Genomic DNA, 21,031 nt, shown 5'->3' on the forward strand with positions numbered 1-21,031 from the left:
TTTAACCACATAATGTGTTTTCTTTTAAAAGCAGAGTTTCTCAGAGGGCCTCAAATTACAGCCTTGCTTTGTTTCATGTTCAGTCCACCAGCTTGAACTGAAAGCATACAAAACCTAATGTGTGGCTTTTTCTGACCCAGATAAAAAGCACTAGGAAGTAGTTTTTCTTTTGACCGTAACAAATGTAAACAAAATGACAAGTGGGTCGGCACGGTGCCACACACAGCCCAGGGGGCCGTTATTCAATTATGGCCCTTACAATCAGGCCCTCATGAACTTTGTTTTGACTTGGCCTTGGATACAGTTTTCTGCTGGCAGTGCATTGGTGGCCATTGATCAAGCATGGCACTGTGCTTTGAAACCTGCAGGGAATGTTTGAAGGAAGAAACGAACAAAAGAGAGAAAAAGAGGTTGTTATAAGAATGTCTCGTCTCTTTGTAAAATGTGCATGTGTTACATGCTACATTACACTGTATTTGTCTCTTTGTGTATGTCAAAGTTAAATTGTTTATACATGGACAGTTTCTCAGGTGAAAGGAAATTGAAGATGTACAGTTTATCTTAGCATGCTAGCAGAAGTATTTCATTTCATCTCACACTTTGCTTTCTGTCTCCACAGTAAATAAACACAAACCGTGGATTGAAACATCATACCATGGGGTGATCACTGAAAACACTGATGTTGTTCTGCTAGATCCTCCTCTGGTGGCCCTGGACAAAGACGCTCCCATCCCCTACGCAGGTATGATACATTTCAACCAAACGGCAGTCAACTGAAGGGAGATCATTGCAACAGGGGTGGAGGCTGCTAACTCAAACCAAATGTAGGCAGTCAAAGAGGACTCAGGTGTTAATTCATACAGGGAAGCATAGCTGCAGGCTATACCTACACTAAGGATATACACCATATAAAGCTGCCATGTGATATCACTGTGAAGGGGTTTAAATTGGCTTCATGTACTGTACTATAACTGCTGCATCAAAGCTTTTTTTGTTATTGTTAACCCTGCTCTGTGCTGCAACCATTTAATTCAATAATTCCCAGTGATCACACTTCATATACATGACTCATATTTCATATTTATTGAAGTGGAAAGTGGCCTAAATAAGCCCTTATGGTGGCTGAGAACACTGCAAAAAAAAAGAGAGAGTCAAACCGGATTAGATTCTTCCCACTTTGTGACCATTCCAGCTCGTCTAAAGGGTGCCAGCTCTTGTGGGAGGACGTTAGCTGCAGGCTGTTGGCGAGCACAGCCAGCCTATCCCCCGCCAGGGTGCTAATGTGGCCAAGGCCCTAGCATGGGGTTATTGCGTGGGGCTGGAGCCCACTCACCAAGGCCCTTGAGCTGTGCTGGACTGATGGATGAAACGAGAGTGTGTCTGTGTGCAAGAGTGCATGTGTGTATGATTACTAAAACATTTTCCTATTGTTTGCTACAGTGTGTGCGTGTATGTGTCTGTGTGTGTGTGTGTGTGTGTGTGTGTGTGTGTGTGTGTGTGTGTGTGTGTGTGTGTGTGTGTGTGTGTGTGTGTGTGTGTGTGTGTGTGCTTTGGCATGGCCTGAGGGGGCTCACAGTAATGGCCACCCTACAGGGAGAAAGAGAGAAAATGATGAGACAGTAGGGAGGGTAACTGGCTGACCAGCATATGTCCTCTGGCTCTCGATAGACTGACAGCCACAAAACGGCAAAGTACATACACATACACAGCAGTCAGAGCACATGGTATTCCTAGATTTCAAAAGTGAAGGTACTGAGAGGGATTCATCACTAAATGATTAATAAACAAGCAACATTAGCATCACCAGTCTTACAGCAGTCTTCTTCTCTTCCCCCGGATTTCTATCAGTTTACATTTCTCTCATGTTTCCTCTCATCATCACTTCCCACATATTTATCTCACCTCCCTCCCTGTGTCCCCTCATCTACTACCCACCACAGCCCCCCCCCCCCTCACACACACACACACACACACACACACACACACACACACACACACACACACACACACACACACACACACACACGCGCACACACACTGCAGCAGTCACCCTTTTTTCTCTACCTCTTCAAGCAGTGGTGTCGAACCAGTCAGACACAGGGCAGAGACAGTTATCCCTCTATCTGCTTTTTTTCCAACAAATTCCCGGGTCAACGTGGCAGGGCAGTGCACAGGTAGCACTTTAGCGTCAACAGCAGCAACCCGTTGGCCAGCCAAGGTTTTAATTACAGTACATCTAAGACACAGAGACACAGTGTCTGACTGACTGTGGTCATGCTGTTGAATTGTAACACCAACAAACTCCTTTGTTTATAAGCTTGTAAAATCACCATCTGCTTCAGCACATTCACATTTCCATCAGTGCCTGCCTTTAAGCAACTTGGTTTAATTTGGTAGGAAAATACCAAGAAGCCAGCAATACCCAAAGTATTTCTTTTACATCACTCCAAACCTGTTCAGTAATCCTCACGGACTGCTAAGCAGGGTGCAATAGTCACCACACACTCACTGGTCTGGAAGAACAGGAAAAGTAGCACTGCTGTGCCTGAAAGCTGGCTAAGAATGACATCAACCATAACTTGCTTCAACATGGTAAACCTGGGCCTTATATGGTACAGAAAAAGTGCTGTCACCAGACAGTGTGTTGATATCAGGCATTTCTGCAAAACCATAGCTTAGGTTTACAGTAATAGTAAGGTTTTTGAACCTTCATTGCCAATCTTTATTTAAAATAGTAATGTCTGCAATATCCATGCATGGCAACCACAATGTGCATGGCAACAACACTTAGTTAATATTGTCCAAAGTTCACCATTATGATTTCAAAAAAGCCCAAAATACTCTAGTTCTTTGATGGGAACTCTAGTGCCCGGTATGAAATGCCCACTAGCCCAACCTCCACACCCATATGGCATCAGTATGCCAAAGTTCTTTTCGAATGGTCACACAGCGTCTGAAACCCCTTCCCTCAACATCATTCCGACAACGGAGTTGGGGGGGCTGCATGCGACACTCTCTGTTGGTTTCCAAAACCACCAATCCGACAGTCACAGTGAGTGTTTTCACTCTGACTTCAGGTTTGGCTGTTTGGAACAGCTATCCTTCTGACGTGGTTGGACAACATGCCGTACGAACTATGTTGTTTCTTTTACTTTTCGCCTCTCTACATAAAGGGAACATTATAATCCTGCTTTGGTACATATTATATGGCATATGGTATACCAAGGGATATTTGCCTGGAACATATACATATGTACTTGCTTTCAGTGTTGGGAAGGTTCACTTTCTACATGAACTAGTTCAAAGTTCAGTTCACAAATTTTAAAATGAACTAGTTCAGTTCATAGTTCATACTTAAAAATTTTGAACTAAGTTCACAGTTCCAAAAATAAAAAAACTAGTTCATAGTTCTTTTTTTCCATATGTTGCTTCAGTTCAATGTGCCGTTTCAGGTTTGCTGTGGATGTGACTGAAGTGCGGATTTTTTTTTTGAAAGCCGGCGGGCAACGTTTGCACAGAAATGTAAGATTTTTCCCATCCTCACCGACCTTGTCATAAAACTGGTTTAAATGATCATACGACGCCTCCTTGCTGCTTCGTCGCCTCCATGCTGCTTTTTGTTTTGATGACGCATGCGGCGGTGCGACACTGGTGGCTGGTGTTGCCAGATTGTGTGTTTTTTCCGCTACATATTAAGGCCTGTTTACGGTGTGTTTTAGCCAGGTTTTCGCCTGGAAGGCTCTATAGAGATCTGTCACCCTATTAAACGAAGTTAAGCTGAGAGAGCGTGCCGTTCACAGACCCCAGAATGAAAAAGTTCACAGTAGCATTCATCAGGCAGTAATACTGTACGTTCAGTTCACGTTCTCCCAAAATATGAACGAGTTCATGAACTATCGTTCAATGAACGTGTTCAGGCACAACACTGCTTGCTTTTAATCAAAGGTGTCATTTTGGAAGATCACAGGTCTTGGGTTTTGGTGTGGTGCAGTTGTCCCATCTGTAATACATTTCTATTAGTTAGGTTTGTCCCAAAGTTAAAAAACAAATTGCCACAACACTTGTCTTGATGGAAGCTACAAACAAGTATTAGATGATTCATTTGCATCTACTTAGATATGAGTAATGGAATGGCTGCATTACTCAAGGGAGGTTTGATGTGGTTAAGATGGAATCAAAGGTAATCACAAGTGACGGTTTTAGCTCAGATGGTAGAGAGGGGAATCTTCAAATCATAAGTACAGAGGTTGGCACTTCTCCCCATCTCTGCATTTTGAAGTGTGTTGATTTGGAGCATCAAATCAATGTGATGAATAGCATTACTACTAGTGATCTGTGAATTCAAAGTTATTCAGTTGTGCCAACTGTAAGTCACTTTGGTTGACGGCAGTTAAACATTATTGATGTACGAATGTAAAGTACACTCTGAAGTATTCACTTTGCTGCCTTTTCAAGTGCATGGACTTCCTATTAGTGTATAATAAGGGAGACCAGTTCAGTGGTCCGTTAGCTTATTAAAATGAAGTGGCCTTTTAGGACACTTCTACCATCGTAATGAGTGGGCTTCCAAAGTGCAGGGTTAACAAGGTAAATGGGCAAAAGTTGTGCTGAACACAGGTCAGCTGGTTATCAGTCACTTCTGGTTTTCCATTGCTAGCACACACAGACACCCACGCATATATGTATGCCGTAGTTGTCACGCCACATATTTATGTGTCTAATCCTTTATTTTAACTGGTCCCCATAGCCCTGTCGCTTTTGCTTTAACGCCCAGCTAATATCTCACCAGTGACCCAGGTATGCATACGCTGCTCAGTCAACAGCGCAATGCGCTGTGATGCATCATATGCAGTTTGCTTTTTTTCTCAAACTGAATAAGGGCGGACTTACTTTTTATTTCCGTCTGTGTTCTGCAATCATTCACCGCAAATAACAAGTCAGACTGACAGCAGGAATCAGCCTTTTCCTGCTGTCTCATTTGATGTCTGAATAACCTATGTCTCTGAATTCAAATTTTCTGCAACATCAAACTGTACCTCTCTAGACATCAATTATCTCTGACCTTGGCACTTTTCTGATAATCCAACAGCTTTCAATTACTGGTAAAACAGCGGGCGATACCATACCGTCATTCACTGCCATAAATGGTAAATAGACATGAGTAACCAATCATACAGGTTGGCTAATTTTCTGTGATTAATTAGCTTCTCACTGATTGGGAAACAGATCTCAAGCTAATTATGAAATGTATCTCATTAGCACGGTAGCAGTGAGCTCAGTGCAGTGCGTAGGTGGAGGAGCTTGAACACTGTGATGTGTTAAACAAGAGTGGAATGAGAAGGGTTTGTTGAAAGGTGATATGTTGAGTGGCTCGCAGATGGGATAAACATGTAGAAGTGAGATAAACAACATCATGAGGATAAAGTTTAGGGCTACAGTCAATGAGTGTGTTTACATGCAGTTTTAAAAAACGATTATATTCAGGTTTAGACCATAACCTGATTTCTTAAATGACATGTAAACACCTTACCCTCTGAGTTCTAATAACCCGGTTAACAGAGGTAGAGAACTCCTTTAGTAACTGGAGTATCCCTGCATGTATACACCTTAACCGGGCTATGATCGGATTAGGCGTCTGCACACGTTTCAACTGCCCCCCCACTCCGAGGGAGTTGATTTTGAACCGGACATACTCCGTCAGCGCGCTGTGAGACGTAGTCGTTGCTATGACACCATACAACAAAATAGCGTTACACGAATCAGCGACAGGCAGCAAAAAGCCTGCGGTCCGTCTGTTTTACTCCCTGCCGATAGACTGGGTAAACCAGTAAACCTGTACGTTTATCTATCCTGCTTCCGTTACAATTTTGCGGGGACCAATCACAAACTGGCTTATCCACCTGGCACGCTATTGGCGGGTTTAACACAATGACAATAGAGAAGCGACCAAGCGGCTTCGTCGCTGCTACGTCACCCAGATCGTTGGTCTGATTGGTTGAAGGACTATCCAATTGCGTACAGAGTCATTTGAACTATGCCTGTTGATCACGCCTCTTGTGCAGTAGAAAATACAGAGCAGACTCCCCAGACTAATGTTCAGTCTTAAATGATTGAGCTTGGTCTGGTGATAGCCAGACTAACCTGCTGAGGCAGCAGCGGACATCTGGAGATGGCTTAACCAACTGTCTGTCTCCGGGGCTGTCAACACTGTGTCTCTAACTGTAAAATACAAGATAATGGCTTACTATAAAATGCTTTAAAGTAAATTGTAAAACATGTACATGTTGACAGTGCAAATCAAACATTTCAGTCTTAGTATGATACAAATGAATCTTGAGTCCGTTAAGCTGTCACTGGATTTAAACTCAGTGTCCTGCAGTTTAATCATTTTCATGAGGAAGAATGTCACGTTATACAAAACGCCCCATGGTGATCTCATACATGTGGAGTCTAAAATTAAATTATCTTCTGTGAAACTGTATAAATGAATACCACAAGTCACTTTTATCCGAGCCTATTGCAATTGAAAAATATAGATGGGAAGTTGAAGAAGAAGCTATCTGATGAGAGACCCTTAGTGCCTTTTAAAGCTCATTACATGAGCTGAATTACAAATTGGAGGAGCCAGGGGGCTGCTTTTAATAAGGCAACAGTTTGTATTACTATTATTTTTATCCTTTTATTTTTTTCAGCAGGTGCCGCTGTGTCAGTTCCCTCAAAATCCCCAACTTCAAAGCTGTTGCTTAAATCCGTGATTAAAAAGTAACAGATTGAAATAACATTGCAAAGAGATAGTCTATCAGAAAAAATAACCTTTCCACAACAAGGCTGTCTGATGCCTTTATTCTGTCTGTGCTTTCGGTTCAGGCTTTTCTTCCCACCGCAATTCAGCTCCTCCTTCCTCATTTAGTCATTTTGCTTGTATTTTGACCTGGAACAAGTCCTCACTTTCTTTTCTCCTTCCTCTGTGATCACACTCTTATTTCATCTTTTCTCAACTAATTTCCACCTGTCAGATTTCATCCAGCGTTGTGCCCTTTATCCTCCCAGAAACTCCACACTGTCCACAGCAGACGCACCATTTTCCCCACAGATGACAGCTCTTTCTTCTTGAAAGAGTTCAATCTAATAAGATCTATTTTTGACTGAGTGTATGAAGGGCTCATAAGAAACAGGTGGACAGAACAAAGTTTTTCCAAAATGGGCACTCAAGTGCTAACGCAGCAAAGCTGTAAAGTCAAACTCAAGCACAGTGTTATTCAGTGATACTGTTATTCATGCAAACTTGTTTCTGTAGACTTTTGAACTGAAAAGCACAGGCAGCATAATGATTATCTTGCTTCTGGCCTTCACAGTGCCTCAGACTTTGGCTTCAAGACAATGGAGCCATCACTCTGCCATTGTGCACATACTCATTTATTAATGAAGTACTGAAATGCAATCTGCTTCCTCACTGAACCACACAGATGAGGAAAATAGTCTTTGTAATGAGATTTTTTTTTAAGGCTTTTAGCTTTTTTGTCTCTTGATGAGTTACGTACAGAACTGGCAGAGGGGGGCAAGCAGAGTTAGCGCCGCAACTCACTCATTTGTTCTTTCTAAAGGAAGCGAAAAGGAACATGTTTTAGGTTCTCTCGAAAGCCATTTGGCAGGATTTCCAGTCAACTACCTCATTATCGCACTGAGAAGCAGAGATGCTTGAGTTGCTTTCAAATTTAGGCATTCACTGCTATTAAAATCAGAAACTGATTTGTGAGGCTCCACGACATTATAAGTCGATAACCATAGACTCCCAAAACGATACAAACCCGTTTTTAATAACTTTTAAAGTATTTTTTTAATTATTTTTTAAAGTACTTTTTTTTATTCTTATTTTTTTTATAATTTCTTAATTTTTTTTTATTTCTTTTTTAATTATTTCTTAAATTCATTTTTAAAGTAACTTTTAAAGTAACTTTTAAAGTAATTTTTTACAATGCACATTTAACTGCCAAGAGTTAGATTTTGTGGTTAAACTTTCGCTCATCAAAAAACTGTTGAAAAAAAAAAAAAATGAAAAGCCACCTCACAACATCCTGCCCTCGATTTTATGGGAGACGAGGAGCAGATTATTTTGCGCTCAGCTGGCTGAATTCCAGTTGCTACAGCCGCTAATTGAAGGTCTCTGGTACTCTGGAGCTGCTATATATGTATATGATATATTTCAGTACATCTGTCGCTGCATTTCTCTGAATATTAAGAATATTAAATAGAAGTACCACGTGTGATCAGGTGTAATGAGCACAATGTGCAGAGAACACCTCTGATGACACTGATGACAAATGTTCAGGTGTGTATGTGTTCACATGCAAATGATAATATATTTGCATGTGAACACTCATTCAATCCTTTTTAGGCACCGACCGAATTGCCTCTAAAGTATTGAGTATCGAACAAATGCCTCATCCTTCAATACTCAATTTCAATACCTCAGGAGTAGGGTTGGGTACCGAAACTCGGTGCCAATAGGGAACCGCTGCCGACAGTCTGCTCTGCAGCGGAGCAGCTGTCGTTGTCACAATTCATAGATATACAGTATGTTTATATGGACGGAATTAAACAACACAGACGGTGCGTTCACTTGCAGCTGCCGTAGTCGGAATTAAACAACACAGACGGTGCGTTCACTTGCAGCTGCCGTTGTCGGAATTAAACAACACAGATTCACTTAAAACTGGTAGCCTCGTGGTGCATTGAGAGTAATTAAAGTAAGGTAAGTAAAATACCCTTTTCCCATCTGGGGTTCAACAGCAATTTACTGGTGAAATAAGTTATTGTTATTGTTATAGTTATTACGTGATTATTAAATCTTTAATTTTGACCAATAAACAAGTCACTGACTGTTGTTTACTACCCTTATTTATTTATTTTTTTTAACTTTATTGAAAAGTACCGGTTCAGGCACCGTTTAGGCACCGGCACCGTTTCGAAAAAAAAACAAACGATATCCAACCCTACTCAGGAGTAAATCTCATCAGCGTCTGTGAGCCAATAAGCATGCAGCATGCTTCTACCAAGCTCTAATAATGTTTGTGATTGGCTGTCTAACGTTACACGTGGTAGAGCCACACAGGAAAAACTCTACGTTACGCACAGAGAAAAATAAATAAAAAGATTTGTGCCGTAATGTGTAATGTTTTAATTTATTTTGTTTATTTTAGTTTTGTAAAATTTGATATCGAAAAAAGTATTGTTTAGGAACCCATATCTGTCAGGCTACAATGGCGGACCCAAATGCACGACTCAGGAAACAAGGATAAAGTTGATCGGTTTATTGCTCCCAGAACAATGCAAGCAACGGTACAGATCCAACAGGCAGGCAAACGTGGTCGATGAGACAGGCAATAGGTCAGGGTACACGGGGAAACAAAACAAGGGAAAGCTGGAAAGTGAGTCAACATGGAGCTACAACAATCTGGCAGAGAACAAGTGAACACAGGTGAGTATATATACACGGGGGAGGGGAAGAAGACAAGTGAAGTGAATGAAGACACACAGTGGATGCAAAATAAAACAGGAAGTTCATGAAAACAAACAGAAAACACAATAAGAGCGGAGGCAGACGTGACAATATCAAAGTCACGGTATTAGTATCAGTATTGAATATTTGTGATTAATACCCAGCCCTAGTTCCGAGTCATCGCAGTCTGAGAGAGAGGGATGTTGTTTCAAAGACTCCCCACAGAAGTTCAACTCTTGAAGCAGCACTCTGCAAGAGCAATCTATGTTTAAGCAGTTTGTCAATATCACATTCATCACTTGCCAGTTCATCACTGCTGTGCTTCAAAGAGTTTGACACTGCTTTTGATATAGAACTTAGATTTCGAGGTTCATCTTGTCTGCCCATGAATACTTGTGTTTTTCATTGCACTGTGATCTGGCTCCCAGTCCTATCTCAAAATCAGCCCATCTGACTCTCAGTCCTCTTTCTGTCCGGTATCTGAACAGGACTTCCCTTTCTCTTTGAAATGTGTCAGCTTCCTCTCTGCTTTAATCTCCCCTGCAGCCCCCACCCTCTTTTTCCTCCCGTTGCCATTCCATCACCTAGTTTTTCTCTGCTCTGATTCCTCTTTCTCATTTTGGGGAGATAGACATGCGCTAGGGCTGCATGATATGAGGAAAATATGCGATATGCAATAATGTTGTTGAATATCGCAATAACGATATTACTCACGATACATAAACAGATATTAAAGTGTACGTTCTGCATTTCTGCTGCTTTCAGTATTCTTTTTACAGTACCACAAATTGCTTGTTGAATTTAAAACAAATAAAAGGAAATTGTTTCCAACATTTTTTTATGGACCAATTGAACTTTATATTGAATATAAAAGGCACCTCTAAAAAAGAACGACAGTTACATTTCAAAGTGCAGTTTCTACAGATACTTTCTTTCAACAAACACAAAAAAAAATCAGTTTTGTGTCTATCAATGTTGCAGCCTTTCGCGGTGGGTATATTGCGCCAGTTGATATTGCAATGATGATTAAAAAAACAATATATTGTGCAGCCCTAACAGACACACACTTTAGCCACTGTGTGTGTGTGTGTGTGTGTGTGTGTGTGTGTGAGCCTGTTTAGACAGGACGCTGAAACTCTAGTTGCAGATGGTGAGCTCCCAGAACTCTGCACTTGGGCTGACCTTCCTTGGAGCCCCTCCGACACAGCCAGCCGGGCCCCCTGAGATATGAAGGTTTTTGGATTTACAATTGTATGTAAATCCCAAAACATGATATATAATAGTAAAACACTGACAGGGAACGTTGTACCGCAAAGTGAGTACTTTTACTTTTGAAACTAGCAGTAAACTCTGCTGAATTTTAATAAATATACTTTAATAAAGTATGGTGATGAATGTGTACTTTTACTTAAGTAAAGGATCTGAATGCATCGTTTTTGTGGGAATGTGGAAATAACAAAGCATTTAACAGAGCAACACAGTTACTTTCCACTCCAATGCTTGACTTACCTTGGTGCTAACGTATTAATTATTTGCTCTTTCACTTGCTTGATTTTTATTGAATGGCTACAATCTTCACACAAGGGCAAGAAATTGTCTGTCACACTGAATAAAAAAGCTATGAACTGCCGTTATTAAACAACACCCAGGAGAGCATGGGGAAATGAACGTGGGAATCAGAGGAAAATCTCCTTTTGATAGAAACATAACAGACAGGCAGAGCTTTCAATGTAATACTTATCCCCAGCCAGTTAATTCCTGGATGGCTTCTGCCATTAGCTCTGTATTTCAGAGCACAGAGGTTATTAGAACATCATTCCACCAGTCTCGTGGCCTTAATCACCTGACGGCGAGAGCACCTCCTCCACTATTCTTTCACATTGAATGGATAGCATACCGTTTTCAAATTGACGTGAGGAATTTGGGGATTTATACACCCCCCATCTACAGTATGTGGGCAGTTGCGGTGATGCTCACAGTTAGAAGCCCATTTTAGCCTCATCACGCTCAGTTTCTTATCTCAGCACTGGTGTTTTATCTCCTTTTCTTTGTATGTCATGATGGCTAATGTAATTTCCAAATGTTCACTTACATGGAAATCAAGGACTCCATTAACTGAGAGAAGGCTGGGTGGGTGGAGGTGGGAGGGAAATGATTGCTGAAGAAAGAAAACACTTAAGAAATTAAGATAAATTGCAGAAAAACCTCAAGAAACATCTCTGTGACATGTGATTTAACAATCCCCTATAACTGGTGACATGTGGAAAGAAGACTTTTTTTTTTTTTTTTTTTAAAATATGACTTTATATGTATTGGGTTACAGGGCTGGAAGTAATGTGTGAGGTAGGATTTTCCTTTTTTTGTTATAATGAAATACATTCACCGATCTGACACCTAACACGCTTGCTTAGTGATTGATGGTCTTCTCGCAAACATGGGAAAAAATGAATGTTTTAAATAACAAAGATTATACAAAAACATGACAGGGAAACATCATGGATAATTGATAGCCTGACAGATATTATCAAGGAGGTAGCACATCAAGGTTATTTACCTGAGAGGAGAATATATTAAATGAATTAGGTTTATATTGCATGAGCTGGTTTCACTTTCTGTCCCTGTCCACACACACACACACACACACACACACACACACACACACACACACACACACACACACACAGGTGGATGCTTCTGGGTCTACACCTTTAGAGTTCAAAAAGGCTCTGCTCTTCCCCTTAGAGAAAACACAGCCGCTACAACTCCATGGAATATTCATGCATTATGAGTATTATATTAATCCTCATAAATTAATTTTTTTGCCTATGGCAGTTAAAAAACAAACCCCTAGATTTGCCACAGGCAGAGAAAACGTATTCTTCTAAATATGAGTTTTTGCGTGCAGAACAAAATATAGTTATCTGACAGAATGGGAACAACAGGAGCCTCCAGGGGGGGAAATTGCTGGCTTCAACCTCACAGTCATAGAGGTTTTAAAAGGTACAAACAAGATGAGTCACATGAGTATTGAGGGGCCTGGTTGAGATGGGAGTAATTGGGTATATGGAGAGAGAAAGAGAAATGTGGGAAGGAATTAAAATGACAAGACAGAGAGTTGTCTTTTTTTCTTTTTTACCTCTTCCAGCTGATATAGATAGTCTAGTCCAGTGGTTCTCAACCGGTGGGGCCCGCCCCCCTGGGGGGGGCGCGAGTAGGCTACAGGATGGGAGAAAAAAAAAAAAAGAATTTCCCCCATGTTGAAATGCAAGTGGTTGGACTGTAACACACAAACAAATCATCCTCCTGAAGACTTTTTTGTCAAAAACTAATCTAGCGACTTTTACTGGTGTTATTGGAGACTTTTGTGGTGTTTGGAGACTCGAAAGCACGTATCACTCTGCAGCTACTGTGCTCAACGAGCAGCGGGTGTTGCCGTGAGCCCCTCCCCCGTCCAAAAGCCCTCCCAGGCGGTCAGTCTCTCAGTAGCCTCGCGCACCAGTCCCAGCCTGCAGTCGGACCAGAGAGGAGACACACACCGCTCCTCATATAAGCTCAGATGTTGCTCCTTGCAGACAGAGTGGACGCCTTCACACAAAAACTTGACCTATGGCATGGCCGCATCAGTCGAGGGAACTGCGACATGTTCCCCAGCCTTGCAGACTTTATTTTATTTATTTCAATCGGCGTCTGTGCACCTGTCAGCAATGAGAGAACAGCCACTGACCAAGTGGGAGTGAGAACGGGTCAAATTAATTTCCTTGTTTCTGTTATGAAGACGATCGTGTGTGTGACTCTAACATCTCACATTTACCAACAAAACGTACAGCAAAAGACCGCGCAAAACATTTCAGACTCTACTGCCAACGTGTGTACACACACACCCACATACACACACACACACACACACACACACACACACACACACACACACACAATCACACACGGTGGATGCAGGAAAAAACGCAGATGACCTAAATTGAGGACAGCTATGCTTGTTATTGTAAGTGCAATGATAAGTTAAAGTCCGATAAGTACTTATCAAACCGTATGAATGCGTGTGTGTGTATGTGTGTGTGTGTGTGTGTGTGTGTGTGTGTGCCAGGATAGGACATTAACTAACAATGTGATCAACAAGCCACTGACAGTGACAGATATGTTCATATTTGATTCATTCAATAAATTATTATTTTTTGTAAATCCACCAGCCATTTTCCTATTATACCAACATTTGCAGCATCCTGAGCCTTTTAAGGTTCCTCGGAAATCTCAGCCCAGAGTAATTAATTAATAGTACTAATTATTCTCCCCAAAACAAGTTTCCTTTTTATTTTTAAAGAACTATAAAAAAAAAAAATTACAACTTTTTTTGCACCTTTCACTGTCTTCTGCAACTTCATTTCAACACACATACAAAAGACACCACAACTTTTATCGCAATTTTTAACAAAAGCTCCCGTGAAATCAGGCATTTTGGGCCGCAACAATCTCAAAAAAAGGCTGTGAAATCCTGGAGGGACTGCCCTTGTGTGTTTTTTCATGTGTTATGGTCAACATTCACCAGTGTTTTTTTGTTGTTGTGGTGCGCGTAGGCTACTCCTGATTTTGTCAGTCATCCCATCTCTTATATGCTGTGTCTCTATGATCCTATCTTGTCCTATTCATGGTAGCCTACTCGTGGACATTGCGCCGTCATCACGTGCTGTAGTAGGGGGGGGGGGCCCGCCTTGATAATCCTGCATAGGGGCCCGGTGTTGGCTAGTTGTGCCACTGACCTCCTGCCCTCTTTCGTCATTCTGAGCAGCATTGATGCAGGAATACTCTCAACTCTGTGATGTCACCTTGAAGATTCTCCTCCCTTTCGCGTCGGCATATTTGTGTGAGGCGGGATTCTCAGAAATGACTGCAATCAAAACGAAATACCGCAATCGTGCACAAATCGAGGATGATTTGAGGCTACGTTTATCAGACATTTCGCCAAGAAATTGGAGGGGGGGGCCCAACTGCAATGGACCAGCTTTGGGGGGGCCCAGCTTGCAAAAGGTTGAGAACCCCTGGTCTAGTCAAGTGGCATGTCATAGGACCCTGCGGTGAGACCCTTGCAAAATTACTGAAAATTAAGTGTACAAGATTGGCCACCAAAATCCAATCTGCTACCAGCCTCAGTCATTTTGTAAAGTTGACGATGCCTGGGAACTTGTGACAGTCCAATTAGGGCATTTGCATATAGGGAGGCTTAAATTATTGTCATCCGCTGGAGCATAAAACGGAGGGTGGGACTTAGGAGGAGATAGTGGTGATCTGCACACGGAGGAGTATGTGGGGGGCAGGGTAAAAAAAGAAAAGGGAGAGAGATGCTTTTCGTTTAGCTTACATGCAGTATTCTTTTACATATTCCCTATATTCATTCCCCAACACGCCTGTCCTCCCTTATTGCCCATTCCTATCGTTCTCCTCTTATACTTTCATCCCCTGTTCCAGTGAAGGTTTCTGTTTTCTCTCTACAAGCGTTCTGCTTCTCCTCCCTCCACAGTCCCTCCATCTTTGCGACGTCTTGCTTCCAGTGGCTTCAGTTTGTTGAAACAGTTCACTATTAGCAGATCTTAAAATTGTATCTAAAGAAATGGCCCGCTGGGTGTGGAACACAACAACAACAACAACAACAACAACAACAACAACAACAACAACATAAATGCTCCATTACCAAGAATTAAAGTGGTTTTCTTCCTGATTCAGACAGTGATCTTCTTTAATTGTGTGGTATGAAATTCCCCTTTTATCCATGTCACTCTTTTTCCAATCTTTGCCTCGCACATGTGTGTGGTTTTGGCCTTGTGTCCTGGATGCACAACCACATGTAAAGGTGCATTTCAGGTAAGAGACACAAGCAAGGCCTTACAAGGAATGACTGCAGGCTGTATGTAGAGGCCACATAAGAAATGTTTGTACTCTTTGTCTTTGCAACAGTTTCAGCCTGTCCTTGCTTCTCACCTTTATATCTGTGTATCAGAGCCCCGCCGCAGGCATTTAAACCACATTTCACCAACTCTCTACTTGCATGGCACCTGACTGTGTGAAGTGTTATGGCTGACCTCAGTGTGATAAAAAAAAGATAAAACTTTATTTATCCTGAGGGACATTGCTGATGGCAATGGTTAAATGGCATTGAAAAGTTACCCTGGAAATTCACTGCATGCTATTTTGTAAAATGAGGATAATATGTTCACTCCTAAAACTGTTTAAGACTACATGCTGTAACTCTTTAAACAGCACGGTACTTAGCTTTTGTGGCAAACAGATGCTGAGGCATACCACAGTCTCCTCCGCACTACAAGTTATAAATGTCCACAATGACTCATGGTTTGCTGAAGTTCGCTGAATCAAAGGTGAAGTAGAGTGCAAGGCAAAGGGACCACATAACAGGGGCACTAATATTATCAGTTTTATGCTTCATCACGTGCCATTCTTTTATTTTTGTCACAACAGCATTACCCACAGCTAAAATAACAGTATGCTTACCTGAAAAAGCTTTAAGCACATTCAACAGCATTATGCACAACTTCAACAGCAGTACATTCAACTCTGAATGTATTGCTGTTACACAGCACACACATTTTACTGTAAATCACATTATGCACTCCTAACAACAATATTTGTAGTAGTCACATTTAATGACATTGGTTTGAAGCCAAAGTAAAAAGGTTTTCTGATGTCATCTTGGCACATTTTCATATGCCAGCACTATGAGAAATCCTGTCTTGTAAATGAGATGGAATCGCTAGGCTCAACTGAATGAATTAATTACATAAAAATATCTTTTCTTGCTTTCTTGGCAGCAAACACATCAGCAGGAACATTCATTTTGGATGCAACATCATATTCAATGTATAAAACAGCGAGTCCACATAGTCTGTACTGATGTATCCAAATTGTTTTTGTTTGGTTTTAACGTTGAAAAGCTGCCCTCACCAGCGGCCACAGTCACCGGGATAGTCAGAAGAATTCTGGAACAATCTCACATTTTGGAAATGGAGGGTGTTAAGTCCTGAAGTTGTTCCTTTTGAAGTTATTTCTCTGAATATCCTCAGGTCTTGGATCTGGTCCTGTGTGTTTCAGTCCTGACATTTGGACATGTTCAGTGCGTCTCACAGTCTGAACAATACATTCCATTTCACACACTTAAGTCAGATCAAAAAGAAATCTATACATGTTGTCAGACTCCCTTGTTTGTGTAAAACGGGTGCTTAGAGCAGAGAGAGCCTGATCAGCCATGACGTTAAAATGAGTCTGTTATGCGCGTGTGCGTTCATCTTGGACCTGGGACCTTAACCGACGAAGGAAAAATCTGTCACATATTGTCTTTCATGTGACCTTTATTTACACTGGACAGACTTCATTGACTGCATATTCACTTTGAAGTATGTCGGGTAAAGATAAAAGATCAAGGTAAAAATCCCAAGACCCTTGAGAGGCACGAGGGCCTGTGCAGCTGCTCCGCTCGGACACTCCTTGCGACGGCTGTGGCGCTCTTTGTGTAGTGGAGTGCAGAAAGTAATGGTTGGGGGTGGTAGATTGTGCATGTTGCACGTCTAATCACAATCTTTCCCTAACCACAGCCAAGTATTTTCGATTGCCATAACCTTTCATACAATTCGTATAAAATCTTACGAACAGTTACTGCGACCGGTCACTTGACAGTTAAGTTTAGCCACAAGGCAGCGGTCATTGCAATTAAGTTTAGCCACTGAAAAAATGTGAATGTGAAACGGCAAAACAACAGTTAAGTGTAGGCATCAAAACAACTAAACATTATATAAAAGTTAGTGATTTGGGTTAAAACACTGGTTCCCTTAAGTAGGACTTCTGGGATATGCCCATGTCCTAGTTGAAAGTCTTGTGTTTTCCTCTTCACTTCTTCTGGGACATGAATTCTGCTCTCCTGCTTGAAAGCCCTGTGTTTTAGGTCTCATCCACAACCCCAACCTCCACCCTACTCAGATTTCCGTGGTATTATACTAGGTCCTCCGATCATCAGCACTATGGCCTCTAGCAGTCACTGCTTACAGCGGCAGTAAATGTGGGGCTCACAGTAGAAAATAAGTGGAATACATACAAATTACAGCTCACAGTAGAAAATAAGTGGAATACATACAAATTACAGCTCACAGTAGAAAATAAGTGGAATACATACAAATTACAGCTCACAGTAAAAAATAAGTGGAATACATACAAATTACAGCTCACAGTAGAAAATAAGTGGAATACATACAAATTACAGCTCACAGTAAAAAATAAGTGAAATACATACAAATTACAGCTCACAGTAGAAAATAAGTGGAATACATACAAATTACAGCTCACAGTAAAAAATAAGTGAAATACATACAAATTACAGCTCACAGTAGAAAATAAGTGGAATACATACAAATTACAGTGCATTATGTTTTGCAGCTATATGTACAAATGGTTCTTGAGAACAGCCTGACAGATGTGGTTTATTAAAGAAGATTAGAAAACGTGAGTTAACGTCAGGTTTCAGGGTCAAACAGCAAAAGCTTCTAACCATTTTACAGAGAAAAATATTTTGTAGAAGAGACAGAATGTTTATCTGCTGTCAGTTAGCATCCAGCGGGTCAGTAGAATATAAAATACAACACTCTCTTTGATGGCTTTTTTGTCATCTGAACACAGTACAGCCACCCTTTACAGAAAAACTGCTGCGTAATCAGTGTCTCTCCTGTATGGCAAAATATCTATGTGGCAAGCAGCCAACTTGATGGTCAATATAGAGATGTATGACATCATTAACCCAGTCACTCTTGACTGTCACTATAAGACTACACCATGCGCTAATGTTATTATGCCGAGGTCAGGTCCTCTGTGATGACACTCAGTGATGTCTTGGCGAGCTTCAGCTCAAGGGGGCCCACAGTAAAGATTCTGACCTGGCACTGGGATGATGTAGACCATCTTTAGTTTTATTAAAGGCAGTTTCTGAATTTGTGCCAGAAAAGCCAGCATTAACATATGAAAGAGAAGCAGTCACTTAAAGAGGTGGGGAGAGGGCTGAGAGGAGGTGGTTCAGCGCAGGCTATATGCCCAATATGAGTTTTTCTGTCTGAAGCCACATCCTATTTACTGAATGCAATGTACACCTTGCCACCACAACAGTGGGCCCATTGGATTAGCACATTACAAGATGCTGTTAGTGCCTGAGTACTTATTTTCTCCCGTCTCTCACTGAGATGGCAAGCCTTTTGCACTGCCTCCAGATATGGCATTTCGAAAGAAGTAACAACAATTTTGCCTGTAGATATGGTTGACTACATATTGCACAATCTATTTCATTTTAAGTATACTGACCCCTCTCTAAAGCCTATGTCACCTGCTTTGTGACATTGTGTGCAGGCATACTGTCCTGTATGTGTCTGCCAACAGACTTTTCACTCCCCCCCCCTTCTCTGTGACACAATGCAACACCACATTGCAACCTTAATCAGACTCATTTACAGAGGTGGCTGACTCTTGATAAGTAATCGTCAAGTGTCTGAGGATTTTATCATATCCATTTAATCGCAGGCTTGGGCTTTACAGCCCAGATCCTCTTCTACTTCTTAGCTCTTGCCAAATAAAAAGGACAGGCTCATTTTCAAGCAGTGCCTTGTGGCTGATCAGAGTTGATATGCTGTCTTCACTTCCCCTTAGGCCTGTAAACTGAATGCATTGGTAATGAATCACTCTGCAGCCATACCCAAGTGGACAACAATTCATGTCCATCCCTATCTCCTAACTCGGTCTCCTCCACCACCCTTATGTGTGACCTAAGGGAGTTTTGGAAGGGACCAAGTCAGCTGTAAATAGGGGGGAACCTACTCATATTATCTATTATCGTCAGTGAATATGAGGGCAATCTTAATACCAAATGTGTGTCAGACATGCAACATATCCCTGCCCATCAGCATTATTGTAGTTTATTATGGTAGCACCTTAGCTGACAGCTGCACAATTGTGTTTTTCTACTGCTGTTGCCCAATAGTGTCATTTCCGTGCTCCTAGCTTTTCCCTGTCATTTTCCCCTTGCCTGATCCCTTTTGAGATACTGACGGTTACACACAGACCACAAAATATGTAAAAGACTCACTGCAGCAAGCTCCTATATTGGAGCTGTCATACTTCATTGAAATGAAAAACCAGTGGGAAGCATAAGGAGCTGAACCAAAAAAAAAAAAGATAAAAATGTACAAGTGAGAGAAATGAAGGGTTTTGGCGTTCATCATCATCCACTTGACACACAGGAAAGGAGACAAGCAGCAGTGATAAAAGAGACATGGAAAGTGATAAATGTGGCTTGAGTGTAAACTTTAATGGCCCAACCTTGGATGGGAACAATTTGCCAATATTTAATTAACTGTAATGTGATCAATCAGAGTGTTAAAGGATGGAGCCGTTCCGGTGGGGCACTCTGCCAGCTGCACTCATCCTATATCTCATTTACTGTAGCCTTGAGAAAGCTCCAAGGAAAGCAGCAATCAACAAAAGCGGCTCTGGGTCGAGTCTGGAGCATCCCATTGTCACTGCACTGACAACAGCTGTATGTTTTTCTCATAAATCATCACAGATGTCCTGGCACTCATTTTGGTTTCAGGCCTGATCCACACAGGGGCAGTGTTTTGGTCAGGATTTTTGTTTTGAGATTAATCTCACATGCATGTAAGATTATGGCTCTCTTTTTTCCCCTCATGTTTCCCTCCAATTTCAAGTTTGACATGATGGATTTTTTTTCCTTTTGAAATCTTCATGTCTTCATTTGCCCTTGTTTTTTTGTCCAGAATGTATAAAGATGTGTAAAAAACATACATACAAACCCAAATGTTTTCAAGAAGTCATGTGTAGTCCCTCCTATAGCCTGCTGCCTCAGTCTTTAGACTATTATAATTCCTCTTTCTTTCTTCTTACTATACCTGAAAGAACATATGGTTGCATACATTCAATCCACCTGTTCATTCCCATACTCCCATTAGAGCAGCAGAGACCACTTCAAATGTTAACCAATGTGGAGTTTTGTTAGATGATCCATATCTTTTTTGGCAATGCTGGATATGTGTATTTGTATTTATTATATTTTTATTTCAATGTACTGGGCTTGAGCTAATTCTTGACAGATACATTGTACCAACCTTACACTTTAAAATGAGCCATGTTTAGTCATAATGTGGTATATGAAGAACAAATTCAGATACATCTCGTTCTGCATGTGTATTGTCAGAGCTTCTAAATGCCCACAGGACAAAAAGAGAAAAATAAATAAAAGCAGCTGTGGTTTATTTATGCCTAAATCAAAGTATATGAAAAGGAAATGTCACTCCATTGCCACAACAGAGCTGGGCAATTTCTGTGGCCTGCAATGAGACCTCTTGAATAAACATCTGACATCTTTATTTTTTATTTTTATTTTTTTACCTTGAAATATGTTCTGATAAACCTATTTCACTCTCACAGCGCCAAGACCTATCGTTTCCCTAGCCGTCAGAGGTC

The 21,031-nt window shown here is 41.2% G+C and overlaps 1 protein-coding gene across 1 annotated transcript in view; it reads left to right on the plus strand.

Moving 5' to 3' along the window:
• Positions 1-514: 514 nt before the first annotated feature.
• Positions 515-21,031, plus strand: part of LOC114552916 (calsyntenin-2) — a 179,412-nt gene continuing 158,895 nt past the window's right edge. Inside the window, exons 1-3 of the mRNA XM_028574010.1 lie at positions 515-530; positions 620-742; positions 6,022-6,040. Of these exons, the coding sequence (XP_028429811.1) occupies positions 515-530; positions 620-742; positions 6,022-6,040 (158 nt within the window). The remainder of the gene's footprint in view (positions 531-619; positions 743-6,021; positions 6,041-21,031) is intronic.

Source organism: Perca flavescens, chromosome 3 (genome assembly GCF_004354835.1).
Source record: "Perca flavescens isolate YP-PL-M2 chromosome 3, PFLA_1.0, whole genome shotgun sequence".
In the NCBI taxonomy this organism is placed as follows: domain Eukaryota; kingdom Metazoa; phylum Chordata; class Actinopteri; order Perciformes; family Percidae; genus Perca; species Perca flavescens.